Source organism: Cricetulus griseus, chromosome 7 (genome assembly GCF_003668045.3).
Source record: "Cricetulus griseus strain 17A/GY chromosome 7, alternate assembly CriGri-PICRH-1.0, whole genome shotgun sequence".
Taxonomy (NCBI): Eukaryota; Metazoa; Chordata; class Mammalia; order Rodentia; family Cricetidae; genus Cricetulus; species Cricetulus griseus.
Genome location: NC_048600.1, coordinates 74476001 through 74500991, shown reverse-complemented (window position 1 = coordinate 74500991; position 24991 = coordinate 74476001). Strand labels below are relative to the sequence as shown.

The 24991-nt window shown below is 46.5% G+C and overlaps 2 protein-coding genes across 9 annotated transcripts in view; one reads left to right on the top strand and one right to left on the bottom strand.

The window, feature by feature from the left end:
* The window catches only part of Drc3 (dynein regulatory complex subunit 3), a 36349-nt gene extending 18695 nt beyond the window's left edge, over nt 1-17654 (bottom strand). The window contains exons 1-5 of the mRNA XM_027427307.2: nt 17321-17654; nt 11546-11743; nt 6581-6697; nt 4700-4866; nt 2911-3057 (exon numbers count right to left, since the gene is read on the bottom strand). Coding sequence (XP_027283108.1) covers nt 2911-3057; nt 4700-4866; nt 6581-6697; nt 11546-11705 — 591 coding nt within the window. The 5' untranslated portion in view covers nt 11706-11743; nt 17321-17654. The remainder of the gene's footprint in view (nt 1-2910; nt 3058-4699; nt 4867-6580; nt 6698-11545; nt 11744-17320) is intronic.
* Nucleotides 17655-17855: 201 nt separating this feature from the next.
* Nucleotides 17856-24991, top strand: part of Tom1l2 (target of myb1 like 2 membrane trafficking protein) — a 120141-nt gene continuing 113005 nt past the window's right edge. For all 8 annotated transcript variants that reach the window (XR_003487321.2, XR_004770713.1, XM_027427303.2 and 5 more), the window contains exon 1: nt 17856-18000. Coding sequence is in view for 6 of the 8 variants with exons in the window: in XM_027427303.2 (XP_027283104.1) it covers nt 17949-18000 (52 nt within the window). In the remaining 2 variants the exon portion in view is untranslated. The remainder of the gene's footprint in view (nt 18001-24991) is intronic.

Sequence of the window (24991 nt, the reverse complement as noted above, 5' to 3'; positions counted from 1 at the left end):
CAAAATGTTTCTTTAAGATTTTGTTATTATTGTGTATATATGATGTGTATGTGTGTGGGAGCATGTCCAAGGGGCAAATATAGGTCAGAGGACACCGTTTATTTCTCTCTTTCCAGCCTTATATAGGTTCTGGGGCTTGAACTCAAGTTTCCAGACTTATATAGCAAGCACCTTTAACCTAAGGAACCATTTGCTGACCCCTCTACAATTTCTGAAATGGCCCTAAACATAATTCTGCCATTTTATTCTATGTATTTATGCAAAGCAGTTCTTATCATTGAGAACTAGAAAATCAAAATATTGATCAACTCTTAAAATCAATTAAGCCTCTTCATCTTGCAGTTTAGATATATCTAGTCAAGATTTAATGTTTGTTTAAGACAGGGTCTCTATATGTAGCTATGGCTGACTTGGTACTCACTAGACAGACCAGGCTGGCCTCAAACTCACAGAAATCTGCCTGCCTCTGCCTCCTAAGTAGAAATAAGCTGTGTGCCACCACACCTGAACTTCATTTTTTTAAAAGATTTCATTTATTGTCTGTGTGAATATGTGTACCTGGTGCCTGTGGATGGGATATCTGATCCCCTGGAACTGGAGGGGATCCAGTTATAGATGGCTATGAACTGCCATGTGTGTGCTGGGAACTGAATCCAGGTCCTCTGCAAGAGCAGCAAGTGCTTTTAACCACTGAGCCATCTCTCCAGTCCCTTACACTTGTTTTTTTTTTTTTTTTATGTAATTCCTGAAGATCAAACGTGTGGCAAGCACTTTGCTAATGAAGCTATCCCCTTTAATAAATGGTAAAATTCTATGTGTACCAAAGAACTGTTTTAAAACAAACTTCTTTATGATTTATTATCAATAACTGTTTAATTTGCATTCCTATTTACCTATAGTCATGTAAGTTTTCTCAGGCAAGAAGGGTCTACAAGAAGAAAACAGTGTAAGAATCCTGCTCTGGAGATGAGACCAAGGCTTAAAAGCAGTGCTTGCTTGCTTGGTTTTTAGGTATTTGAGACAAAGTTAGAATTGCTGAGGATGACCTGAATCTAGCCCAGGTTGCCTCAAACTATTGATCTTCCTGCCTCAGTTGCTCATGTGCTGGGGTTAGAGGAATGTGCCAACTTATCCACTGAATTTAAGAATCTCAGAACTGGCCAGGTATGGTGGCAGCACTTAGGAGGCAGAGGATCTCTGTGAGTTTGAGGCCAGTCTGGTACACAGAGCAAGTTCCAGGACAACTAAAGCTACACAGAGAAACCCTGTTTTGGAATACACATGCATGCATGCACGCGTGCACACACCACACAATCTCAAAATTGGGACTGGAAAGATGGCTCAGTGGTTAAGAGCACTAGCTTCAAAGGATCGGTGTTCAATTCCCAGCATCCACATGGCAGCTCACACCTGTCTGTAACTCTCCAGCACCAGGGCTTCTGACACCCTGGTGTCAGAAGATCAGACATACATGCAGGCAAAGCACTAATGAACATAAAATAAAATTTTTAAAAAGTTTCCGAATTGCCGGGCTGTGGTAGCACATGCCTTTAGTTCCAGCACTTGGGAGGCAGAGGCAGGCAGATCTTTGTGAGTTCGAGAACAGCCTGGTCTACAGGATCTAGTTCCAGGACAGGTTCCAAAGCCACAGAGAAACCCTGTCTTGAAATGCCCCTCCCCCCAAAAAGCCTCCAAATTAAAAATCTCAGAGCCAGGCATCGCAAATACCTGTAATCGCAGCACTTGGGAAACTGAGGCAGAAGGATCAGGAGTCAGGTTATTTTTGGCTATATAGTGAATTCAAGATCAGCCTGGACTGCATGAGACTGTGGTCTCAAAAACACAAACAACAACAACAAAAACACAAATAAAACCAAAGAATAAGAGAAATACTCAGGTTCACATTGTCACAGAAAGCCCACTGTCAATGGGGTTGGAGAAGCAGCTCTCTGTCTCCTCTTATTGCTGTGAACAGCACAAGACTTAACTTTAAAGCCAGTTTGTCCCCCAGAGCTGGGCTCTCTGAATGGGCCCTAGAAGATCAGGGTAGACACTGGGGATATCCCTTCTTTCTGTCCAGATAGCCTTTCTTGCATACCCCCCAAATCCCTCAGTGTGACAAATATAGGTTCCTCTTTCTCAGCAAAAGCACACAACTTCCTATGGGAAAAACCAAGTAGGTCAGCAGCCTTTGGGTTTCTAGGCACCTGACTTAGATAGACTCGATAGTCTTGCTACTAAAGGCCTCACACACTGAACCATAGGCACAGAGCAGCAGGAGAGAGACACTTACTTATGGCAAGGGAGAGGGGACAGAGGCAGACAGTAGAGAGAGGGGAAATCACACACACACACACACACACACACACACACACACACACACACACACACACACACACACTATAACTGGCCCAGCAGGTGGCTAAAATACCAACTCCCTGGAGCCAACTCCTAGATTAATCCTAATTGACTGGGAGACTGTGGGTGAATCATTTCCCTTGTGTGTCAGTTTATGTGTGCTTCCAGAATAATGGGGATGAGAGCAGGACACTCAGCCTGGAGTGACAACACTCAGTGGATCGCTGTGGATTGCTCCCAGGCTCAAGCTTGGGGTAAGTCTGACCTTGCCACCAGCTCATGATCATGACAATTTACTGTCCCCTTCCTTTACTCTCCTTAAAGTCTTTGCCTGGATAACAGCTGGTAGCCCTGGGGTGATATGTAGAAGGAGCCTGGGCCTGTAGGAAGCCTCGGGAAGCCACGGCTGGATGGCCGTGCATAGGTGGGGAGAGGGCTCAGCCAGGAACCATCTTCTCTTAACCATGGATGGGGAGATGTCCTCAATGTCTCTGGAAACCTTGGGCCCTAAAGACTGTATAGCAGAATTGGGGACATAGCCGGGACACTTGCCGCCTGCTCATCAATGCGCCGGAAGTCCAGGTACACAAGGTCAGGAAGATAGGCATAGATGAACTCCTTGTACTCCTCTGCCTCAGCAATGGGGTTTTCAGAGAGGGTGAGTGTTCGCAGGCATGAGAACTGGCGCAGGTAGATGATCTGAGAAGGGAGTTAGCAGAGGTCTGCTATAGAACTGGAATAACACATAACACCTCCACCCTCTACACCCTTCTTTTCCTTAGTCTACAGTCTGGCCAGGGCACCAGGTGAGGGCCTGTGGCTTCTGAGTCAGACTTTAGTTCTGAGACCAGTCACAAGATTTCAGAAGAATCAGACAAGGAGAGCTCAAAGCCTAGCTGAGGGACATTTGGCAAATGATCAGTCTAGTGTGTGAGTCTTGATTCCCTTCTCTATAAAACAGGCAGAATGACATGGTGTGTCATCAAAAGGCCAAATGAAATAAGCTATGAGGAGCAGTCAGCAAGGTGCACAACACCCACTGACTGACTGCTTACAATAGTGTGACCTTTTAGATAGTAAAACCACACGAAGGCCCCAAGTCTCCTTCACTAAATGGAGCTGGATTTCTGGCTCACCTTTTATTCACTGGACAACAGCAAGAAGAGCATTCTGCTTGATGCTGTTTATCCTCCCTATGCTTTGGCTTTAGTAAAACGGGGAGATCAACCACATGGCTGGTGCTTGCATGACAGCAACATTGAAACACAGACGCTGCACTGTACACCAGACAGGTAAGGTTTCTCATGGCCCCTGCATTGGCTCCTGCTTCCAGATTCCTGCCTTGAGTTCCTGCCCTGACTTCCTTTGGTGATAGACTGTGATGTAGAAGTGTAAACAAATAAACCCTTTTCTCCCCAAGTTGCTTTTGGTCATGGTGTTTTATCACAGCAATAGAAACCCTCACTAAGACCCAGCTATGGAAGAGCAGGGGGAGCACAGTCCAGGAAGCTAAAGGCCCTGAGGCAGCAGAGAGCTTGGCACAGTCACCAACAGCACTCATCTGAGGTTGCTGCGGAGAATGGGGAGGGGACAGGTGGGAGGACATAAGACACAAGCAGAAACAATATCAGAGGCTGCTTCCTAGAAGAGCACACAGGCTTTCAGCAAGAATTTCCATGTGTTCTAAGAACTATGGAAGCCACTGGAGTCTTGCTTGTGGAGTTGAAGGCAGTATCTGGTTTAATTTCTAAAAGGTTTTTCAAATAAGAGTCCCCTTTACATCTTTTAGCCACAGAGAGAAAAAGTTGCTGACAAAATGCATGGCAGTAGGTAAGAGTGAGCGGGAAGCCCCTAGAGAAGTCTGGCAGAGATGTACGATACCCTCTGATCTAGCAGCCCCACTCCAGAGTTTACCTTGCAGATGGGCCAGTGCAGGTGTAGGGACCCCTGTTCTACTACATCCTGCTCACAGACACACACTATGTCCTGTGTATAATGGCAACAGCTGGAAACAACCTTGAATGATACCCTAGAGAATCAGGGCCACATGATGAGTGATTCAGCAAGGGGATGGAGCTCGTCTGCAATGGCAGGAATCATACTAAGGGCTGACTGGGGAAGAGAGGGGTCAGTTGAAGGTGGGTGCCTGGAGGACAGCTGGACAAATGTGATCTTAGTTCCCAGGTCACCTGCACACACTTGACCACACGCAGGCTTTCCCAGGTGCCTCTCTAGCTACTGCTCACTTGCCTTTTTCTTGTTGGCTAGATGGAGGCTTTGCTCTGTCACAGCCCAAGGCCCTGTGGTATTTGTGGCATGGGTCCCCAGGCCCGGTACTCACATTCATTATGTTGCCAATCTGGTTGTTGCCTAGTGACAGCACCTGAAGCTTCACCAAGGCATCGAGAGAGTCTATCTTGGCGATCCGGTTGTTGGACAAGCTCAGGTCCTCCAGGTTGACCAGGGTATCCAGCCCCTCAATGGCCTCGATGTTGTTGAAGGACAAATCTGAAAAGGAGGAGGACTCTGAGGGGTCTAAGGATATACTGCTTGGGTTAGATGAGGGATGGTCCTGAAACAAAACCATTAGGCTGCTTAGAGCTCTTGGGAGTGACATGGAGCTGAGGAGCTGACCCACTGTTCTGGAGATTCCAGGAGTACCAGACTGACTGTTTCCTGAAGCTTTCTGACTGTCATGTACCAGTTCTGTTAGCTCCCCTCTGACTGGGAAGTCTGCTCAGCCCTGTCAGTTCTGGGATGAGACCACCCAGTAGTGGGCCTAAATCAGTATATCTGGGGGACAGGCAGAGTTGGGAGATGGCCTTTCCTTTATATTTATGAACATTCTAGAAAGACTGCTTCCCATGTGCTTAGCATTTTCATTTACCACATGTTCATATGCATGTCCTCTGACACCTCCAGGTGGTGGTTTGGAATCTTTCTGTTTGGTCAGTCAGGAAGGAGACGCTTTGAGTCAGGAGGGTGGTGTGGCTAGTATTCAAATCTCCCTCTGGATGAATGGGCAAGCAGGTGCCCTTGTAGGATCCATGGCTTTGCTCTGAGACAGGTTGGCCTGCTGGCTTCTGGGTAGTGGGTATTGCTCAGAACCGGGGCTGGCATGGGCACTTGTTCCACTGTTGAGGTACTGATTTCACCTCCTATAGAGACAGGTGACTCCTAGCCCCAGATGGGCCCCAGAGACCAGGAACCAGTGCTGTACTAGGGTACAGCAAAGACAGCTAACAGGAGATGTGGACCCCACACCAGAAGACTCAGCTCTGTCTGCTTCTGCCACCTGGAGCACACAACTCTCTCTGGCTAGTCAGCCTCTTGGAGCCTGAGGGGCTGCATCTGTGAAGTGGCCCCTTAAGCTCATTAGTGGGGATGCTGTGGCTCCTAATGTCAGCACAAACACAGCTGGGAGTGCTTTGCAGGCCAAGATCTATATTCATGGCCCCTGGAAGGCTGGCAAGATGGAGGAACATGTGCCTTGGGATGAGGCAGGAGTAGAGTTAGCCTAGCTCTGCAGTTGCTTGGCCATGCTTCTCTGAGCTTTATCTCCCTTTCCATTGAATTGAATAACAACAGCCATTAAGCATCTCCTAGGACTATTTTGGGGGCTAAGTAAGACATTTCTAAGGAGCTTTCAGTTTGCCCTCTGTTGTCCCTGTCCCTCAATAGATGGGGAGGCACCTGAGAGGCCAAGCTTCCAGTGACCTTGTCAGTGAAACCAAAAGTTCTTGAATCAGACAGAGATTGACAAGGGAGCCTGTGACCTTCATTTAACTTGTCACCTTGGTTTATCCACTGTAATGATGGGGATGGTGTGTGGAAAAGGAAACTCATAAGAAGTATGAACAGGCCATAATCAGCACACAGCTATGCCCTGTGCTCTTTATAACGGCCAGCTGTCCACCTGTGCCTATGTAAAATGCCAGTCCAGGGCTGCTCCTGTGCCCACCAACCTGAAAGGCTGGCAGGTGGGATGGAGTATTCTGCCTGGTATGCAGCAGCGCGTCTTTGTCATGCTCTGCCCAGCATAAGCCCCAGGCTTTTAACAGACTGTCACTTTCTTGCGCCTAACAGATAGAGCATTTCTGCTGCGCCTGGGCTAACAACAGGCTGGCAGCCCAGTGTCACGGCGATTATTCTGCAGGGAGGCGACGGATGTCCTTGGCAGTGGGCCACCTTCAACAAAGGCAGATGCAGAGCCAAGCCTTACCCAGCCAGACCAGGTGTATAAGGTTTTCCAGGCCCTCGATTCTCTCGATGATGTTGTTGTTCAGCTGCAGCTTCTGCAGGTTCTCAAACTGCCAGAGGTTATCTATGCGGAGGATGTCTGAAACAACCAGAGTGCCAGGATTTGACTAAGGCTGGGGCTGCGAGCCAGGGCCCTGACAGACTGAAATGTACTCATACAGGGCTCTACAGCTCTCTGCCTTCCCTAGAGTTCCTGGGGGGAGGAGGATGTGAGTGTAGGACCAGGACTGTTACTCAGGGCCACTGGGAAGGCTCAATGAGACTGATGTGACAGGTGTGTGTGTGTGTGTGTGTGTGTGTGTGTGTGTGTTAGGCAGGTGTCTGTGTGGAAGTGAGCTGGGCCTGCTCAGGGCAGGAGACTCACTCACACTGCCTCAGGGACTGGGTTGGGGCTCCCAAGGAAACAGGTCTACCTTGGAACACAGGTTGCAAGCAGGGGCGGGCATGGTGGGAGGGTCACTCAACTGGTTTTACTTCTGGAAGGTCATTTTGTAACATTTATTAGGATATTTACTGTCTGTGCTTTTTGACCTGAAATTCCTTCCTTCCTTCCTTCCTTCCTTCCTTCCTTCCTTCCTTCCTTCCTCCCTCCCTCCCTCCCTCCCTCCCTTCCTTCCTTCCTTCCATTTTTCTTTCTTTCTTTCTTTTTTTTTTTTTAGTTGGGGTCTCACTATGTAATCCTGACTGTCCTGGAACTCACTATGTAGACTAGGCTGGCTTCATCCTTCACGGAGATCTGCCCTCTGCCTCCCTAGCTAGACATGCAAATTTAAAAAAAAAATCTGTCTCCAAACACATCATAGAAATATCTATAGGTATGTGAGAGCAGAAAACAGCAGATTCTGGGATGATCACTCACATGACAGAAAGGCAGAGCCCAGACGGCTTGGCAGCGAAGAGACCCTACAGTTGTGAGGACTCGCCCTGGCTGTGTAGCCATTCTTTCCCTGGGCATGTCATGTGGCCAGAGTTTGGTTTCTGTCACTGGAAGCATGAAGCAGATATATATGCCTCCAAACATATGTGCATACATGTACACCCACACAAGTGCACCTGCACACACACAATACATACATACAAAATTTATATATCCAAATGTCCACTCAGGGTGTTCTGTGCATATAGCCTAGAGACAGAACACTTGCTCTTAGTGTGTGTGTGTGTGTGTGTGTGTGTGTGTGTGTGTGATTAGAAGGGCTGACAGGCTATGTTCATCTAGCCCAACAATGGGTGTCACACTCAGGAGGCAGAGGCAGGTGAATCTCTGTGAGGCCGGGTCTATACAAATAGTTGGATCAGTGGGTAAAGTGCTTGCTGTGGGGTCTGACAACCTGAGTTCAGTCTCAGAAGCCACAGTGGAAAGAGAAGGTCTAAGAATCCAGTAGTTGTGCCAGGCAGTGGTGGCACATGCCTTTAGTCCCAGCATCCGGAGGCAGAGGCAGGCGGATCTTTGTGAGTTCAAAGCCAGCCTGGTCTACAGAGTGAGTTCCAGGACAGCCTGGGCTATACAGAGAAACCCTGTCTTGAAAAACAAAAATCGAAAACAAACAGAAAAAGTTGGTCTTCCCACTTCAAATGACTTAATTAAGAAAAAAATCCCTCACAGGTGTTCTCAGTCATTTAGGTTTTAGTTAACTCCAGAGATTGTCAAGTTGACAACCAAGAATAGCCATCACTCCCCTCTTTATTCCAAAACCTTAATCTTATACTATGCTCGTTTAAAGAAATGAAATAATATAGAAGTGAAAGGGTTTTTTTTTTTTATGACTACTAAGAGCCTGGCATAGGGGTGCACACCTGTATCATCAGGAGAACTGCAAGTCTACCCTAGGACGTGTAGTGAGATTCAGCTGAGACTAGTGGTATAGGCTTATAAACCTAACTATTCAGGAGGCTAACAAGTTCAGTGCTAGCCAGCTCAGTGAAAGCCTGTTTCAAAATGGAAAAAAAAAAAAAAAGAAAGAAAGAAAGAGAACTTGGGGCAAATGTGGTGGGGGTAGATGACTTGGTGGTTAAAAGCATCTGTTTGCTCTTGCAGAGGACCCAGGTTTGCTTCCCAGCCCCCACATGTGGTTTATAGCCATCTGTAACACCACTTCCAGGGGGGATCCAATATCACCTTCTGACATCTGCAGGCCCCAGACACAAGGGTGGTACAGACATGGAGATATAGTTCGGTGGCAGAACACCTGGGTAGCATGCCCAAGACTCCAGCTTCAATCCCCAAAGCGAAATTCTACTGACAGCTCACACTTATCCAAGAAATGGGGCCTGTTGGTGAGGTTCTGAGATCAGTGTGGGTGGGTGCTCTGACCCCCTTCACAGGTCTTGGGGATACAGGATCTTCTAATCTATCCACTGTTTTCCCCTTGGGGCTGGAGTGTTACCTTCTATTTCCTCCATGTCCTCAAGGGCCAGGTGACACAAGAATCTGTTGTTTAGGTTTCTGTTTGCTGCCAGATTTCCCAAACTAACTTTGTTTCTGCCTCTATGTGTTTCTGGAGGTGGTGCACAGTTCAGCCCAAGGCTCCCAGCCACCTCCTATTTCTGGTCTGGATTTTCCTGGTGCCTACAGTGGCTCTGCTATCTCACAGGCCAAAACCCAGCCCAGATTCACCCTTTGCTATGGTGGCTTCCAGCTGGGTCACTTTAGGTAGGTGGCTTTGGCACACCTGTACATAGCTTTCCCTTAGGTAACACCAGGTGGTAGGGAAAGGCCAAAATATCCCAATGAACAAGGATATGTCTGACAGTTAGCTCCAAATGAACTTCTCACCTGAAAGCTGCTTTAAACTTTCAAACAGCCACCAAAGCCACTTCTGTGGCCACCACTTTGGCAATGCTATCATCATTGTTCCCTGAGTCACAGTAGTAGCCATCGCACTAGATTCCTGTAACCACCCCACCCCTCATCCCCACCCCCACCCTCACCCCTGAATGTAGCCAGCAGGGTTCTGTGAGAACTCAAGTCCCACCCTATCCTGTTTCTACCCAGGATACTTGGGAATCCTAACTCACTATAAAAGCCAAATGCATTTTATTATTGTCTGAGGCAAGCACCGGCTGACGATATGACCTCCCTGGTCTGTCTGCACACTGGCTTCCTCAGCAGGCCTTCTCAGACTGGCTCTGGCCTACCTCTTGGCCTTTCACTGGTTGGGCACTGAATCTCACATACTCCCCCTGCCCCAATATGTAGATCTCCATATGGTTCCCTTCCTCATTTCCTTTAAGTATTTATTAGGCTGTCACCTTGGCAAGGCTCTGGCCACTGTAGAAAACACTGCACCCAACTCTGATTTCCCTTTTCTCCCCTCTTTGCTCTATTTCCCCCACGGCACACACTGCCTGCAACACTCTAATTTCCTTGTCTTATTTGTCTCCCTCACACCAACTCCATAAAGGTAAGGTTCTTTGTCTTTGGGGCTATGCTGTGTTGAATCCAAACTCCTGGTACAGCATCTGGCACCTCTTAGGCACTTGCTCAGTCCTGGCAGAATGCCCATTAGGTGGGGGAGGTGGCTGGGAAGGAAGTGGCTTCTACTCATCCACTCCTCCTTTCAGGGAAGGTACAGCTCTGGGTCATCCCTGGAGGCCACACCCAGAGAGGCCTGTGGACTTATAGAAGGCTAGGTCTGCTTGCTCGTGGCTGTCTCCAGTGCTGGGCATAGGACCCTGCATCTTTGCTGTTGACCTAATGCCTAGACAGCTGGGGCCTAAGACATCAGGTCACTTTACTCAAAAAACAGAGGTCTCAGAATCCTCGTCCACTGCCTTCTTCTTCCTCCTGCTCCTCTTTTTGACAGTATTGGGATTAAGAGTCTTGTGCATCGTAAGATCTCTACCACTGGTCTATTTTCTCAGTTCATATATATATATATACATATATATGTATATATGTATTTCTTTGTTTTTATTTTATATGCATGAGTGTTTGACCTGTACATATGTCTGTGTACTACATGTATATAATGCCTGTGGAGGCTAGAAGAGGGCATTGGATGCCTGGGAATGGAGTTACAGACAGGTGGGAGCTGCCATGTGGGTGCTGGGAATTGAACCCGGGTCCTTTGGAAGAGCAGCCTGTACTCTTAATCACTGATCCAGCCACCCCCTACTCACTCCTTATATTTGTGAGATAGGGTCTCACTTTGTAGAACAGTCTGGCCTTGAGCTGGAAGTCAAGCCTCTGCCTTCTGAGTACTGAGAGATAGAAGTAAGCTAAGCTCTCTCCTCCCTCTCACTCCTTCTGTCCTGGCTCACTGGGTCACAGTCGCTGGCTTTCCAGCATGACCCAGGCACTGCATACATGTTGTCTCACTTATCTTTCCAGCCAGAATTTGAGACAGGAGCTACTTCCTGTTCCACAGATGGGGGCACTGAGACAAACAGTAAGTCTCTGCCTGTCCTGAGCCATGTCGTCCACTGGGCTGCCCTGCCACACCCAAGCTGCCTCCCTGCTGTGGGCTCTCTATGCTCTTTCTCTTTGGACACCCTACCCCTGAAGCACTCCCTCAGGTGCTGGATCCACCTCTTTCTCCCTGCACCCCTACCCTGGCCCCAGCAATGTGGGGTCTCATTGGTTCTGTCCATCAGGGATCCCTCCATTCCAAGGACTCCATTCCGGGTCAGTGTGGAGTCATAGGATAGAGAAAGCATGGTCTCTGGGGCTCACTTAGATTTGGAGCAGGGCAATTCTATCTTTTTTTCCTGTTCTTATTCAGAATCAGGAGTATTGTGGACAAATTACGGAGCTACTGGATAAAGTTGATGAAGCATGCCCCACCTCCGTTCCTGTGCCTGGTGGGCTCTAACCCCTATGCACTGACCTCTGACTCTGTGAAATTTGGGGATTTGAAATAGGGCAGAGAAAGCCGGGGAAGTCCAGCTGCACCCAGACCTCACTCAGAGCACCCAGGATACGTACTACGGAAGTCCAGCTGCAGTGACCGGACATCTTTGAAGAGGATGCCCTCCTGCTTGGCTAGCTGACCAGCCTCCTCCTGGGGGCCTTGCTCCACAACAGCTACCTTGAGCATGTCATCGTCCATCACCTTTGGGTCCATCGAGTCAAATGGCCGGCTCATCTTCCCTGAGAAATTGAGTTCCTCTTCACAGACTGTTCCTTTGGTTTGAGAGCACAATTAGGCTGTCAGTCATGGTGTCATAGCCTGCCAGGAGGCCACAGACTGCCCACTCCCACCCCTTGCCTGATGTACCTTGGAGCAAATGCATTTCTGGAAGGTGGCCCTAAGCCTTCCCAGCAGCTGCCTGAGCCCTTAACAGGGGTTCACTGCTTGACTTCACAACCACAGTGGGGTCTTTACCTGGGCCTACAGGGCTGGTGCCCACATGGGTCTCCTTAACCTGTGGTTCTCGGGTTTCCTGTGGCTAGTCTCTGACCTTCTGTTTCTGTCTTTACCTGGGTCTCTTGGCACAAGCCACTGACAATGATCCTTGGAAGTGCCAGCCTGCAGTGGCCCTTCTGGGTGTACCTCATCTCCTGGTAGAGAGTCATGCATGGAGGAACCACTGACCCAAGGTGGCCATTCATGTTCTCCCTTGAGAAATGGGAACCTTGGAGTCTCAGAACCAGAGTGACCATATGAGCTGGTTGGTCATCTAGGGAGGACATATGTAGCTAGAGCTCACCAGGCACATGGATTGGTAGAAAGCAGGAGGAGAAGTGCACACACATACACATACACACACACACACACACACACACACACACACACACACACACACACACAGAGAGAGAGAGAGAGAGAGAGAGAGAGAGAGAGAGAGAGAGAGAGAGAGAGCAGGTGTTTATTTGCTGGCTTCCCTAAGTCCAGCCCCTGTACAAGTTAGTGTCCCCTTTTGTAATTTTGGATTTCTTACATTAAGTTCTCTGCTACTTAAGCTGAATCAGGTTCAGTTGCTAATGGCCCAAAGGGATCTGTGGAGGCACTGTGGTGGAAGGCAGAGTCTATGTATTGGGTTAATTTTACTTGACTGCTGTGCCCGGCTGGGTAGAATCACAGACCTGAAGGGCTAGCTGCTCAGACATCATTGTGATCATTTTCAACTCCAGAAAGGCGGGGTCACTGGAATTCTGCCTTCTGGATACTCTGGGAGTCAGTCCTCCTCTGCTCCCACTTGCATCTCACCTCCCGTCTTACTGGCTACCTTTTATCACAGGTCTTCCTGAACCTCTCTGGTCCTCTCCATATTGATCCCAGGTGTCGCTTCCCTCTCTGCCTTCTATTCCACAGGGCCAGGGCAACTCCTGAGACTGTTCCACCAGGAACCCTGGCAAGCTGTCTTCCTTCTGAGATTGCCTCCCTCTTTGCTCTGTTACAAACCATTTGAATGCAGCATATATGTGTATTCACTTTCTATTCTTTCATTATCCCTGATCAAGGATTCCAACATCAATAATTCTTGTGTGCCCTGCCCTTCCACTCCCCGACCCATGTTGTATAGTCATTTCCTCTGAATTAAAATATTCCTTCCTGGAGGGAGAGTGACTCATAAGACTCAGGAAGCTCACAAAGTTGCAATACTAGGATGTACTTAAGAGTTTGTGTCAGAACATAAACACGAACATGCCTTAGGCAGGAGGATCTCTGTAAATTTGAGGCCAGCCTAATCTACACAGTGAGTTCCAAGGACCCTGTCTCAAAACAAAACAAAATAGCACCCAAAACAAACAACAGAGCTTATATAAGGAGTAAATTTCTGAGGAAGAAAAGACAGTCTTTGATAGAGGGGCTTGTAAGTTAGGCCTAGAACTCCAGGATGCAACTACATTGATTTTTGTCACCCATGCTGGGATTGGCTTTTTAGCGGTGCAGCTGCTTTTGAGTCACTCCTCCTGTAAGGCTGCAGTGAGTGACTGTAAGTGACTGCAGTGAGCTCACTGGCTCACCGAGCTATACTTAGATGGGATGGTTTCTTTGATCTCCCATGGTCCCTGCTTTTCCTCCATCTGTGCCCTGCATCCTTCAAAACCTCAGCCTTGTCTTCCTACTCTCTCCAGCTGACTCTTTTCCTCATGGTGACTGACTGATTCAACCTCCCAGGACAATTCTTATGCAAATCAGCTAGCTCCTATTCTTCATAGACAATTTTTCTTAAAGTCCCTCTTAATTCACCACCAACCTCAAAATTTATTTACTTCTGGGGAAATTTTAATGTGTTTTATTTGTCAGATGTTATCTGAAAAGTATTTGGAGCTTGTTGAAAAAAAAAAAAGGTATTGTACTTTGGGAAATGACTCAATTCTGCTGTCAAAACTTTGACCTCCATTTCATCAAAGTCCATTAACTGTGACAGGTCAAGCTAGCTTTCAGTCAAGCTCAGCAGGTTCTATGCAGTATAGGATTGGTGTTATCAACGCTAAATGTTCACACCCAGGGCAGGACTTTGGTTCTGATTGTGTATCTTTTGAAAAATAACTTCACCATCTCAAATCTTTGTCTTTTCCCATTTAGGTGGATAATTCCTTCCTCCTCCATTTTTGTAAGATCTTGTTTTTGGTCTACACATCCATACTGAATAACTACTACAAGCTATGAATAACTCATCAGACCAATCTTGCGATTCAGACATAAATAATCATACCAATAATTACTTACAATGACAAGTTAGTAGGTATGGGGAACTATGAAAGCACTTAGTAGGGACAGTTGGCCTGGCCAGGGAAGACAGGATTTAAAGGATAAAAAGAAAAGAAAGCAGGAAGAAGGAACTACACAGCAAGACCCGAAGCAAGAAAGCAGAAGTGATGTAGGGCTTGCCTTGCATATCTATCCTATGATGGCTAGGAGCTCCCAGGGCTTATGAGGAAGAGATGGATGAGATTTTATCTTTAAAAAGCTCATTATTAATAGATTTTTGCACCTCCCCCACACAAATAAATTTCTCTGTCAATGCGGTAATCCAGATTAAGCCGGATTGAAAAAGTATAACAACAGGTATATTGAGCAAGCCAGAGAAGTTGCACACCCAAGCCAGGCCAGGAAAGTTTTATAGACTGTAGGTGATGGGTGATGATGTTTCTACCATAAGCTGGGGTTGTGTCCAAGTATGGTCAAAGGCTGAGTGAGCTCTTAGGTGGAGATTTGGGCAGCTGGCATCTTTAGGGAAGGAAGCAACAGTAGCCACCAAGAATGTGGGAACTGGGCTTTTGGGAATCTTTGTTCAAAAATTCTCTGAGTGGGCAGGGTTTGGGGAGAGAGAGAAGGGGAGGGAGGGAATGGGGCTTCCAGAAGGCAGGGGCCAGCCAGAGCCTGCAACTGAACAATTATATTGCTGGGCCAAGAATTACAAAAGGAGTGAGTCTAACGAGAAATGGTGGCGCTTGCCTTTAATCTCAGTACTTGGGAGGCAGGTGCAGGCAGATCTCTATGAGTTTGAGGTCAGCCTGGTCTACATAGTGTGTTCCAGACTTCTACACACACACACACACACACACACACACACACACAGACCCTGTCTCAAAAAAAAAAAAAGAAAAGAAAAAGAAAAGCAAGCAAACAAAGAAGGAAGGGAGGAAGGAGTATGGGGGGAGGGTCTGGGACATCTCTAGGTGCTTAGTTTATATGTAGGACTAATCATTCCCAGTTTGAGACAATATAGTTTGGAAGGTTGTGGCCAAATAAAGTGATTGATTGGTCCAGTAGGGTTAGAAAGTGGGGTGGGGGGAGTTTAATAGAAAAAGAAACGGAAATAAATTTCCCTTCAGAAGAACTTTGCTAGGAGAGTTGAAGGTTCATGGCCACAAACATCCATGAGGAGCCCTGAAGTGGGAGAGCATTGGAGGAGATGACATCATAGTCTAGGCAGCCATGAGGATCCCTGAAGGAAAAGACAAACCTTTCAGTTCCATTAGCTCCCTCAGATTCAGAGAACAAAGGAAGTTTCTGACTCATACATTTTTTGGGGGGTGGTGGTGGTGGTGGTATTTTCTTTTTTAGTTCCATACCATGTGATCTGGCCTGACCTAGTCTATATGACCCATGGCATGGTGGAAGGCCTAGGCAAGAGAGTAAAGTTGCAATTCAAGATTGTCTTGGCCCAGGTATCAGGAGCTGAGCTTGCTCGAAGCTTAAGAGGGGAGACAGAGAACATTGTGAGAGTTACAAGATCACAGTCCATCTATAACCAACCTTGAGGAAGGATACTGAAGGGATGTGGCCTGATTTCTGGGGGTAACAGCAACAGCTATGAATAACTCAGAGAGGTCTTCTGTTTCTGACATGGATTAAAAAATCACCCAATATTTACTTACAAATAATGACAAGTTAGTGGATGTGTGGAACTATGAAAGCACATAGTTGCAGAATATTATTTTAAGGTGTGTTACTTTGGTTTATGTTGCATTTGTTTAACTCTGTGAATCTGTGATTCTTTGCCTGTCTAAACCTGATGGTGAAATAAAGAGCTGAATGGCCAGTATCAAGGCAAGAGAAAGGATAGGAGGGGCTGGCAGGCAGAGAGAATAAATAGGAGGTAAAATCTGAGAAGAGGGATAAGGAGCAAGAAAGAACAAGGAGAGGAGGATGTCAGGGGCTGGTCACCCAGCCAGCCAGCCAGCCATGGAGTAAGAGTAAAAGTAAGATATACAGAAGCAAGAAAAGAAAAAGGTCCAGAGGCAAAAGGTAGTCCCACTAATTTAAGAAAAGCTGGCAAGAAACAAGCCAAGCTAAGGGCTGGGTATTTATAAGTAAAAATAAGCCTCCGTGTGTGATTTATTTGGGAGCTGGGTGGTGCCCCCCCAAAAGAGCAAAGAGTAAAAGAGCCAAGGAGTAAAACATCAACAACACAGAGTAGGGATCTTTGTAACATCAAGCTTTTCTAGATTGACCAATATGTAGATTCACCAAAGATTTACCTCTTGTCTATAGTAGAACTCAATTTTCTAATCATGACTCTATTGTAACAGCATACTAGGAACAACCATTATCACAGCTCATGTTTCCAACTGTTCTTCTCAGGCCAAGGCCCAAGGAATCCTCCCCTGTGGGGATTATATCAATAATTTATACAAGTGGGTGCTGGTTGACTTGCCTGATGGTGTCCTTGGTGAAGACCAGAGGTAGGATGTGGAGAAGAAGTGGAAAGCTTTACTTACAAATCAACCAGGTAGCCTCTCCACTGCGGAAAAAATCCAGGCTTTCCTGAGAAACAACAACCTGGGTCAACTGGACCTGAAACACTGTATTTGCCACTGTATTTGCTATGTAACTAAGTGTTACATGTCAGCTCTATGAGCTATTAAAAAGGGTGCCTTAGTGCTCTTACTTCCCAGCCTGGGGTGGGGGGTGGGGCTGGGAGGTCGTACAGTGAATTACTGATAGAGACTGATACGGAACCCTAGTATCTGTATTCCCTTCCCAAGCGCTTCATACAGCACCAAATGAAGTAACTTATTGCAGATCAAGAGGAAAGGGTACCTCTCTTTCTATGAAACTAATCAGTCCAGGAAACTGGCAGATGGATCCTGTTCCTACTAGCTTTTGCGGGCTTTGGGATCTATACTCAATTTTCTTCTCCAAAGGCCTGGTAATCTCAGAACAAGTGTAAAATGACGTGTGCGCTCATTTTACAAATGAGAAAGGGTCAGGTTGGGAGTCCTTACAGAAGAGTTTCAAGACAGATTTGAATCAACCTCTGCTCTTGGAGTCTTTCTGGAGTTTAACCTCATGCTTCTTACCTTCCTAAGGACCCTCCTTCAAGTGGACGCGTCGCTTGGTTGCTAGGTAACCAAGCACCGCCACTCGGTCGCTAAGGGGAAGTCCAGCAATAAATATCCTGGGTGAAAGTTGATGTGTCACGTGACCGCATTTCTGGGCGGCGAAACGCTTCTAACACCAACCAGCCTTGAAGAAAACAAACCTCTCACCAATCAGCACCGTCAATGCACCGCAACTTCTAGTTACTCTTTCTTTACTCGGATAATTGACACGCCTTTTATCCAATCATAGTAAGGATTCTCTAGACTGACTAACAGGGTAATGAATCAAAATGAAGGGCCGCTCGTTTGGAGGCGGGTCCAGGGGGGTTGTGCCACTAGGCTGACGGGGACCCCAATGACTTAGCTTGCTTGGTGCCCAATCGGACGCTGCGGGGTGGGTGGGACTTCACTGAGAGTGGCGTGCCGTCCAATCGGAGGCTGGCTGAGTAGACGCTGCCCAATAGGGATGCACCCAGAGGGCGAGGTCAGGCAGGCGCTCGGCGTTCCCGAGGGTGGGGCGGGGGCAAGTGTCAGTCAGGGCGAGCGCGGCGCGGGCAGTGGAGACCCGCGGCATACAGGCATCCGGGCCGGAACGAGGCCTGCAGAGATGGAGTTCCTGCTGGGGAATCCGTTCAGCACCCCTGTAGGGCAGTGTCTTGGTAAGGCCGCGCGTGGGGCAGGCGTCGAGTGAGCCACAGAGCGGCTGGCCGGGCTGGTGAGGTCCGGGGCCTCCTCCCGGCACAGATACCACTTCACGTGCGGGTTGGGCCTCTGCCAATAAGTGGTGTCATCTCAAAGGTGGACCGGGCATCCTTGTCACGAGGCCTTTGCCTGACGCTGGTGCTACCTCACCCTGCCAGGAGGCTCCCCTGAGGTGCAACTTGGATTCTGAGAGGCACCCTGCATCCCTACCCATCAAGGCCCAACCTTTCCAAGTCTCTCCCTAGAAGCAGTGCCCATGCTGGACTGCCTACCCTTGCGTATTGGGAGATGTCACTGCGAGCAGTCTTCTCCAGGCATCTCGCCGCATCTGCTCTCAGGGCACCTTTCTCCCAGAGTCTTTGTGGAATGTCACTTCTTTCTTCCATCCCCGTCCCTACTCAATGGTACCAATGGCTCTGAGGCTGGGCAACTTCCCAGCAAATGTCCCATGCTGCACGACTTCTAATTTGAGCTGCAACTCAGCCAGGCTGTAGGAGGGACTGGAATGGGGGAGGCGCTCCGGTAAGGTGACTGTCTCGGCAGTGGGATGGCATGTCTGCAGAGCCTCCTAGGAAAGAAGGGAGGCCGGACGTGCTGCTTGTTGATAAACACTGCTCTGGAACCCGGAAACTTGGACTCCAATAGTGACTTCGCTCGGGACTCTCCTTGACATCGTTCTCGTTTGTCACACGAGGTGTTTAGGGATAAGATGTAGTGGGACTTTCCAAGTTATCAAGTTTTTAACCTTCCTTGTTGATAGTCAGTGTTCCTGACATTGACTCTTGTTCCCCCACTATATTAAATTGGCAAGACTGAAATCTTGCTGGTAGTACAGCACTCAGGTCACCTGTCAATACTATAAGGAGCCAGAGATGGGCAGCATGCCACATATGGAAAAGCACAAGCAAAGCAGCCGCTGTGAAGTTTCCTTATTGAAAAAGCTACGTGCAGACTGGGGCATAGTTCAGTGGTAGAGCTAGCTAAGCACACACAAAATCCTAGATTTGATCTCCAGCATTGCAAGTAATAATAATAAACAAGCAATTTGGCTTTTCACCCAAGGCAGGAACTTATGCCAAGGGATCAGTCAAAAATGCTGATTAATGTCTTTTAAAACTATGTTTCAGTGCCAGAGTGCTGGCTCACTAGTTAAGAGCACTGGCTGTTGATCCAGGTTCAATTCCCAGTAGCTGCATTGTGGCTCACAACTGGGTGTAATTTCAGTTCCAGGGGATTGGTTGCCTCTTCTGACCCCTTTTATATACATGGCATGTAAATGGTGCACAGACATACAGGCAAACAGAACACCCACACATAAAATGTTTAAAAATTAAACATTAGAAGTGGGTCAGTATCTTGTATGAACAGGGATCTGTACTGTCCTTGTGGGTCAGACTAGTCCGGGCAGTGAAGATCTGCTTATTTTCTGCTTTGCATATGAATTTATAGCCTACTTTTCAAACTTTAGAGGGGCCTGTGAACTTACTGAGGCTTCTTGTGTTGGTTGCATGGCATTTTAGGGACATTTTGTTTCTTCTTGGTACAGTGTCTTTTATAAATGATCATGGATACTGGGACCTGAAAGTCTTTTCCCACTTCTATGACACGTTGTTCTCTGATGCTCACTCCAGTATCACTTTATTTTTTTTCAATTTTATGTGTTTGTTTTGTCTTCATGTATGTCTAGACACCACTTGTGTGCCTTGTGCCTGCAGAGGCCAGAAGAGGGTGTAGGATCCCCTGGAACTGGAGTTAAAGACATTCTGAGTTTCCGTGTGAGTTCCAGGAATAAAACCTGGGTCCTCTGGAAGAGCAGCAAGTGCTCTTAACCACTGAATCATTTCTCCAGAATCCCCTCTCTTTTTGAAAATATTTTGTTTTATTTATGTATATGTGTGCATGTATCTGTGTGAGTGTATACATACATGTATGTGTTTGTGTGTGCCTGTGAAGGAAGACATTGGATCCCTGAGAGCAAAATTACAGGCATTTGTGATCTGGCTGGTGAGGGTGCTAGGATCTTGTTTTGTCCCTGTTTTTAAGTGTTATTTCACTGCTGTCCAAACTCATGTCTCAATTTAGTGTTGAGTTCAACTCAGTGAACTTGAGGGTTTTGTAGAGTTAGGGGAAGGAACCAGGAAGGTATAAAGGGCAGCATATCAAAAGAAGAAATAAGGGGTATAGGGGTATTTGAGTGGCCATAAATAAATAAATAAATAAATAAATAAATAAATAAATAAATGTGTTAGATGTGACCTGGGTTGAATGACCTTGGCTTTAGAACCTGAGCCCTAGTGTGACTGCCTGCTGAGCAAAGACTAGGGGAGGGTGGGGAGAGACTTGTGTTTAGAGTGCTGCGGTTTGAAGGGGATGATGCCTACCAGCCATTGGTATCTAATCTGGAACATTGTAGAGACTCAGTAACTTGAGCCATCTTTGTGTTCACATCATAATAATTAAGTCTGGGTTGTGTTTTCTATCAGAAGAGGCCATTCGATGGGACTGGTTTATGACCTGGGGAGGAAAATACCCTCCCAGGCCTTAGGTCCACTGTTGCTTATGAAAGACACTTGAGGGGCTAGATAGATGGTTCTTATTAAGAGCATGTTTTGCACTTGCAGAAGCCACAAGTTCAGTTCCCAGTGTCCACATGGCAGGCAGCTCATGACCATCTGCAACTGGAGTTCCAGGGGGATCTGACACCTTTTTTTGGCCTCTGTGGCATGCATGTGGCACATATACCTACATACAGGCAAACACACACATTTGAACAGTAAATAAGTAAATAGATCTTAAGAAAAATGAGTTTGATCATGAAAATGATGAAGGGTTTCTGTTGGTAGGCAGCCAACAGTCAGCAGCTAGGCCTTAGTCATTTTAGTTTGGAAAAATGATAAATTGACATATTGAAATTTTAATTGATATTCTGTAGTATTGTGTCAAAAAGTAAACATGATTTTTGGTATTGTGATTTCTTTAACTATGTACATATGCTGGGAATGGTGGTACATGCTGGAAATCCCAGGAGGAGATGGAACCAGGAGGATCAGGAGTTCAAGGTCAGCTTCTGCTACATAGAGAGTTTGAGGCTGTTGTGGGCTACATGAGACTCTATCTCAAGACACTGTCAGCTGGCTGGAGAGATGGCTCAGCAGTTAAAAGCACTGGCTGCCCTTCCAAAGACCCTGAGTTCAATGCCCAGCAATCACATGGTGGTTCACAACCAGCTGTAATTAGATCTGGTGCCCTCTTCTGGCCTGCAGGCAGACATTCAGGCAGAACACCATATATATAATAAATAAATCTTGAAAAAAAAAAAAGACACCATCAGCAACAATAATAAGTATGTTCTGGGGATGAGGAGAGGGTATACAACCACAAGGCTACTGCTTTAAACAGCAGTTGGGACTGGAGAGATGGTTACTGTCTGCTCTTCCAGAGGACTCAGGTTTGATTCCCAGCACCCACAGGGCAGCTCACAACTGTCTGTAGCTCCTATTTCAAGAACTCTGAGAATCTTCTGGCACTGTGGACACCACCAAGTATGCATGTGATGGGCAAATGTATGTGTAGGCAAACTACCCATATACATACAAATAATAAATAGATAAATCTCTAAAAAATGTAATAGCAACTATGGGGCTGGAGAGATGGCTCAGAGGTTAAGAGCACCTATTGTTCTTTCGGAGGACCCAGGATCGATGCCAGTACTCACATGGTGACTCACAATTACCTGTAACTTTAATTCCAGGGGAACCAATACCTTATTTTTATCTCCATGGGCTCCTGCATGCTTGTGGTGCACATACATGCACTCAGGCACACACACATGCACATGAAAGAAAAATATTTAAATTTAAGATGGTAGCTAAAAGCTATTTACAAGGATCATGTTTTTCTTCCTGCTGTTTTGTCATAAGTTGTCCTTCCTGCTTTAGAGATGAAGAAACTGAGGCTTGGAGGAGTGGAATGACTGCTTAGCTGGTAGGAAAGAGAGCCAGGAACTCTAGTCCTGGGATTTAGGACTTTGGGAGAAAACACAGATGTCTGGACTGCTGGTGAGCATAGGAGTTTAGAAGACATCAGAAGAGGTTGGATGACAGGAGTGGGTGTGTCCTCTGAGTCTGAGGTACTATTCAAGGCAAGAGAAGGATCTGATGAGCCTTGGGGACAACTGAATGAGCAGGGAGAGGGTGAGGGCATAGGCTTATCTGCCCACCATACTGAGTGAAGAGAGGTGGCTGTGGGGAATGTGGTAGGTAGGGTTGAGTGACAAGCTGAGGATCTACCCAGGGTGGGCAATGTCAAAGATGACATTTTTTTTTCTGTGCTAGGATTGGAAGCCAGTGCTAAGTGTGACTTTCATTAATTGGCTTCAACTCTTAGTTTCTAGACTTCATTTTCCATTAAGTCCTTATTAGCTGCTCATGCCTCATACCTAAGTATCTTGGCCATTTCTAAGTATCTGTAAGGACCCAGGCCTTGGGAATACAGGTGTTTGTGGGGTTATACTTGGACCCAGGGCCTTATGAGTACCAGCAAGTATGGTATGCAGATATTAAAAAGCTACTATCAAAGAGCTGTTAGGAGAAAACATCCTCACTAGACATGTCCTGGACTGGAGTGGCTGGTGGGGAATTTTTTAAATATTTATTTATTTTATGTGTGTGAGTGACCTGTCTTGTCTTCAAGCATACCAGAAGAGGGAATCAGATCCCATTATGGATGGTTGTGAGCCACCGTGGTTGCTGGGAATTGGACTCAGGACCTCTGGAAGAGCAGCCAGTGGTCTTAACCACTGAGCCATCTCTCCAGGCCCTGGAGAAATTTTTGTAGACTTCTAATATGGTGCTGTTTGGTTCAATGCTTAGCCTGCCTGTGTGGTGCTGGTATAGCTATTTGTGCTTTTCATGTATGGATCTTGTCCTTTGTTCTGAATGGTGCTCGATAGTAGAATGTGCACTTTGGAGCTAAGAAGCTAAACCAATTCAAGATATGATGGCGTAATCTCAGCCTCCTTCTACTCAGCATTGTCCTGCAGAAGCCTGCCATTTTCCATGTGTTGGCTAGACATGTTTTCAGGTATCTCTTTCCTTCAAAGTACTTCAGCAACAGACAGGAGACAGATACTCAGTCACCGAGTTTGTGTTTGGAAACTGGGTGGTGTTGGACAATGAAGTATTTCCCAGTGTCCTGTGAATAGGGGATGATGAACTCTAGCCTGCCTATTTATACCAAGAATAATTAGTTGTCCCTCTGAGTGTTGTAACAGTTGGCAGTTGCACAAAGCCCGTTGGCTTTATCATTTTCTTTAGTCCTTGCAACTGTGTCTGATACACAGGAGGAGACTGAAAGGAACTTACAGTGTCTCACTGAGTACCAACGATATGCAGACTCTCTGCACAGAATATCATCAAATCCTCAGAACACTGGATTATTTGAATCTTGTCATTTCTGTTTCACTTAAAGAAACTCATGCTCTGTGTAACTAAGAGACGTGTAGGCCAGTGGCAGAGTGAAGCTTGGAATTCACTCCTGGCCAGTGCTCACTTGGCACTTTTTGGACTCAGAATGCATAATTCATCAGCACCAGAACCCGGAAGGCCTGCTAAGTTGGAATGCTGTGCCCCATTCTTAGAGTTTCTGAGGCAGGGTATAGAACTTTCCATTTCTAATCAGCTCCCTAGCCATGCTGTTGTTCTCACTGGTATACTTTGAGAATCATTGCCATAGATGGAATGTTTGGCTTCTTTTCATCTCTTCTTTATCTTTCTTCAAACACTAAATATGGGCTTTTGGGAACCATCTCTAAAGGGTGATTATTTCAAATTCATTTGTTTAGACATTTAGTGCCTTTATATTGTCCACCTGTACATGCCAGGCTATTCAGTCAACCAAGAACTTGGACAGGTACCTAGCTCATATAAGACAGAAAGCAATTGGGTAAGATGGGACAGGTTAATCAAGTAAAAGAATAAAGGAGAGGAGGATATTAATAAGAGTAGCTAAATGTTGTTTTATTTTTAAGTTCATTATTAAATTTCTATGTCCCAGAGGCCAAAATGCTCCTTGCATCTTATAGTCATTTAATCTTCACAGCAGTGGAGTAAAGAGATACTGTTATTATCTCTGATTTGCAGATGGGAACCATCAAGACAGCACAAAGATGTGTTAACCTGCTTAGGGTCCTGTGGCTAGTAGTGAGGGACTTGGAGTCTACACCCAGCACTCTGCCTCTAGGATTGCACTGGGCTGACCTGCAGTTGCAGAAAGATCATTCTCCTCTCTTAGCATCAAAGCTCCACCTGTGCAGAGTGAAAAGGGGGGTCCCACTAGGAAATTAGCTGCAGACAGTGTCACTTGCTCCAAGGTCAGGGACAGGGACACCCCTTATGATCCTCCATCAGAAATGAAAGGGGCAGGTCACTGGAGTGCTGGGATAAGGTCTGAGGCTCTGAGAACATTTATCCTTCATTGTCTGGATAGGTTATAAAACACCAGATTGGAAAGACACGAGGGACCAGCTGCTCTTTCTCTTCTGCTGTTTAACACGTGCAAGCAGGGCCTCAGGGAGTGCTCCACCTAGGGCACTATTTGGGGTAGTTCACATCCTCATATAACTGTGCTCTGAAAAAAAAATCAGTGACAACCAGAGAAAATAAGAAACACAGAAAAAATGCAAGGGAGAATAAAATTTCCATCATAAACTTCCTTACTAATTCCTTGAGATTTTTCTTATCTTGTCTTTTTTTCATTCCTTGGAAAGCAGCGTCCTCTAATCTCTCAGCTTGTACCTGTATTATCTCCCTGTACTTAGTTACATATTTTCTGACTTTAGATCTGGAATATCATCGAGGGGCAGGGATAAACATGGTGCTTTGAGGAGTAGCACACAAGGGATGTTACTCTTGGCCTGGCAGATAAATCAGTTTTTGGCTGACCCAGTAG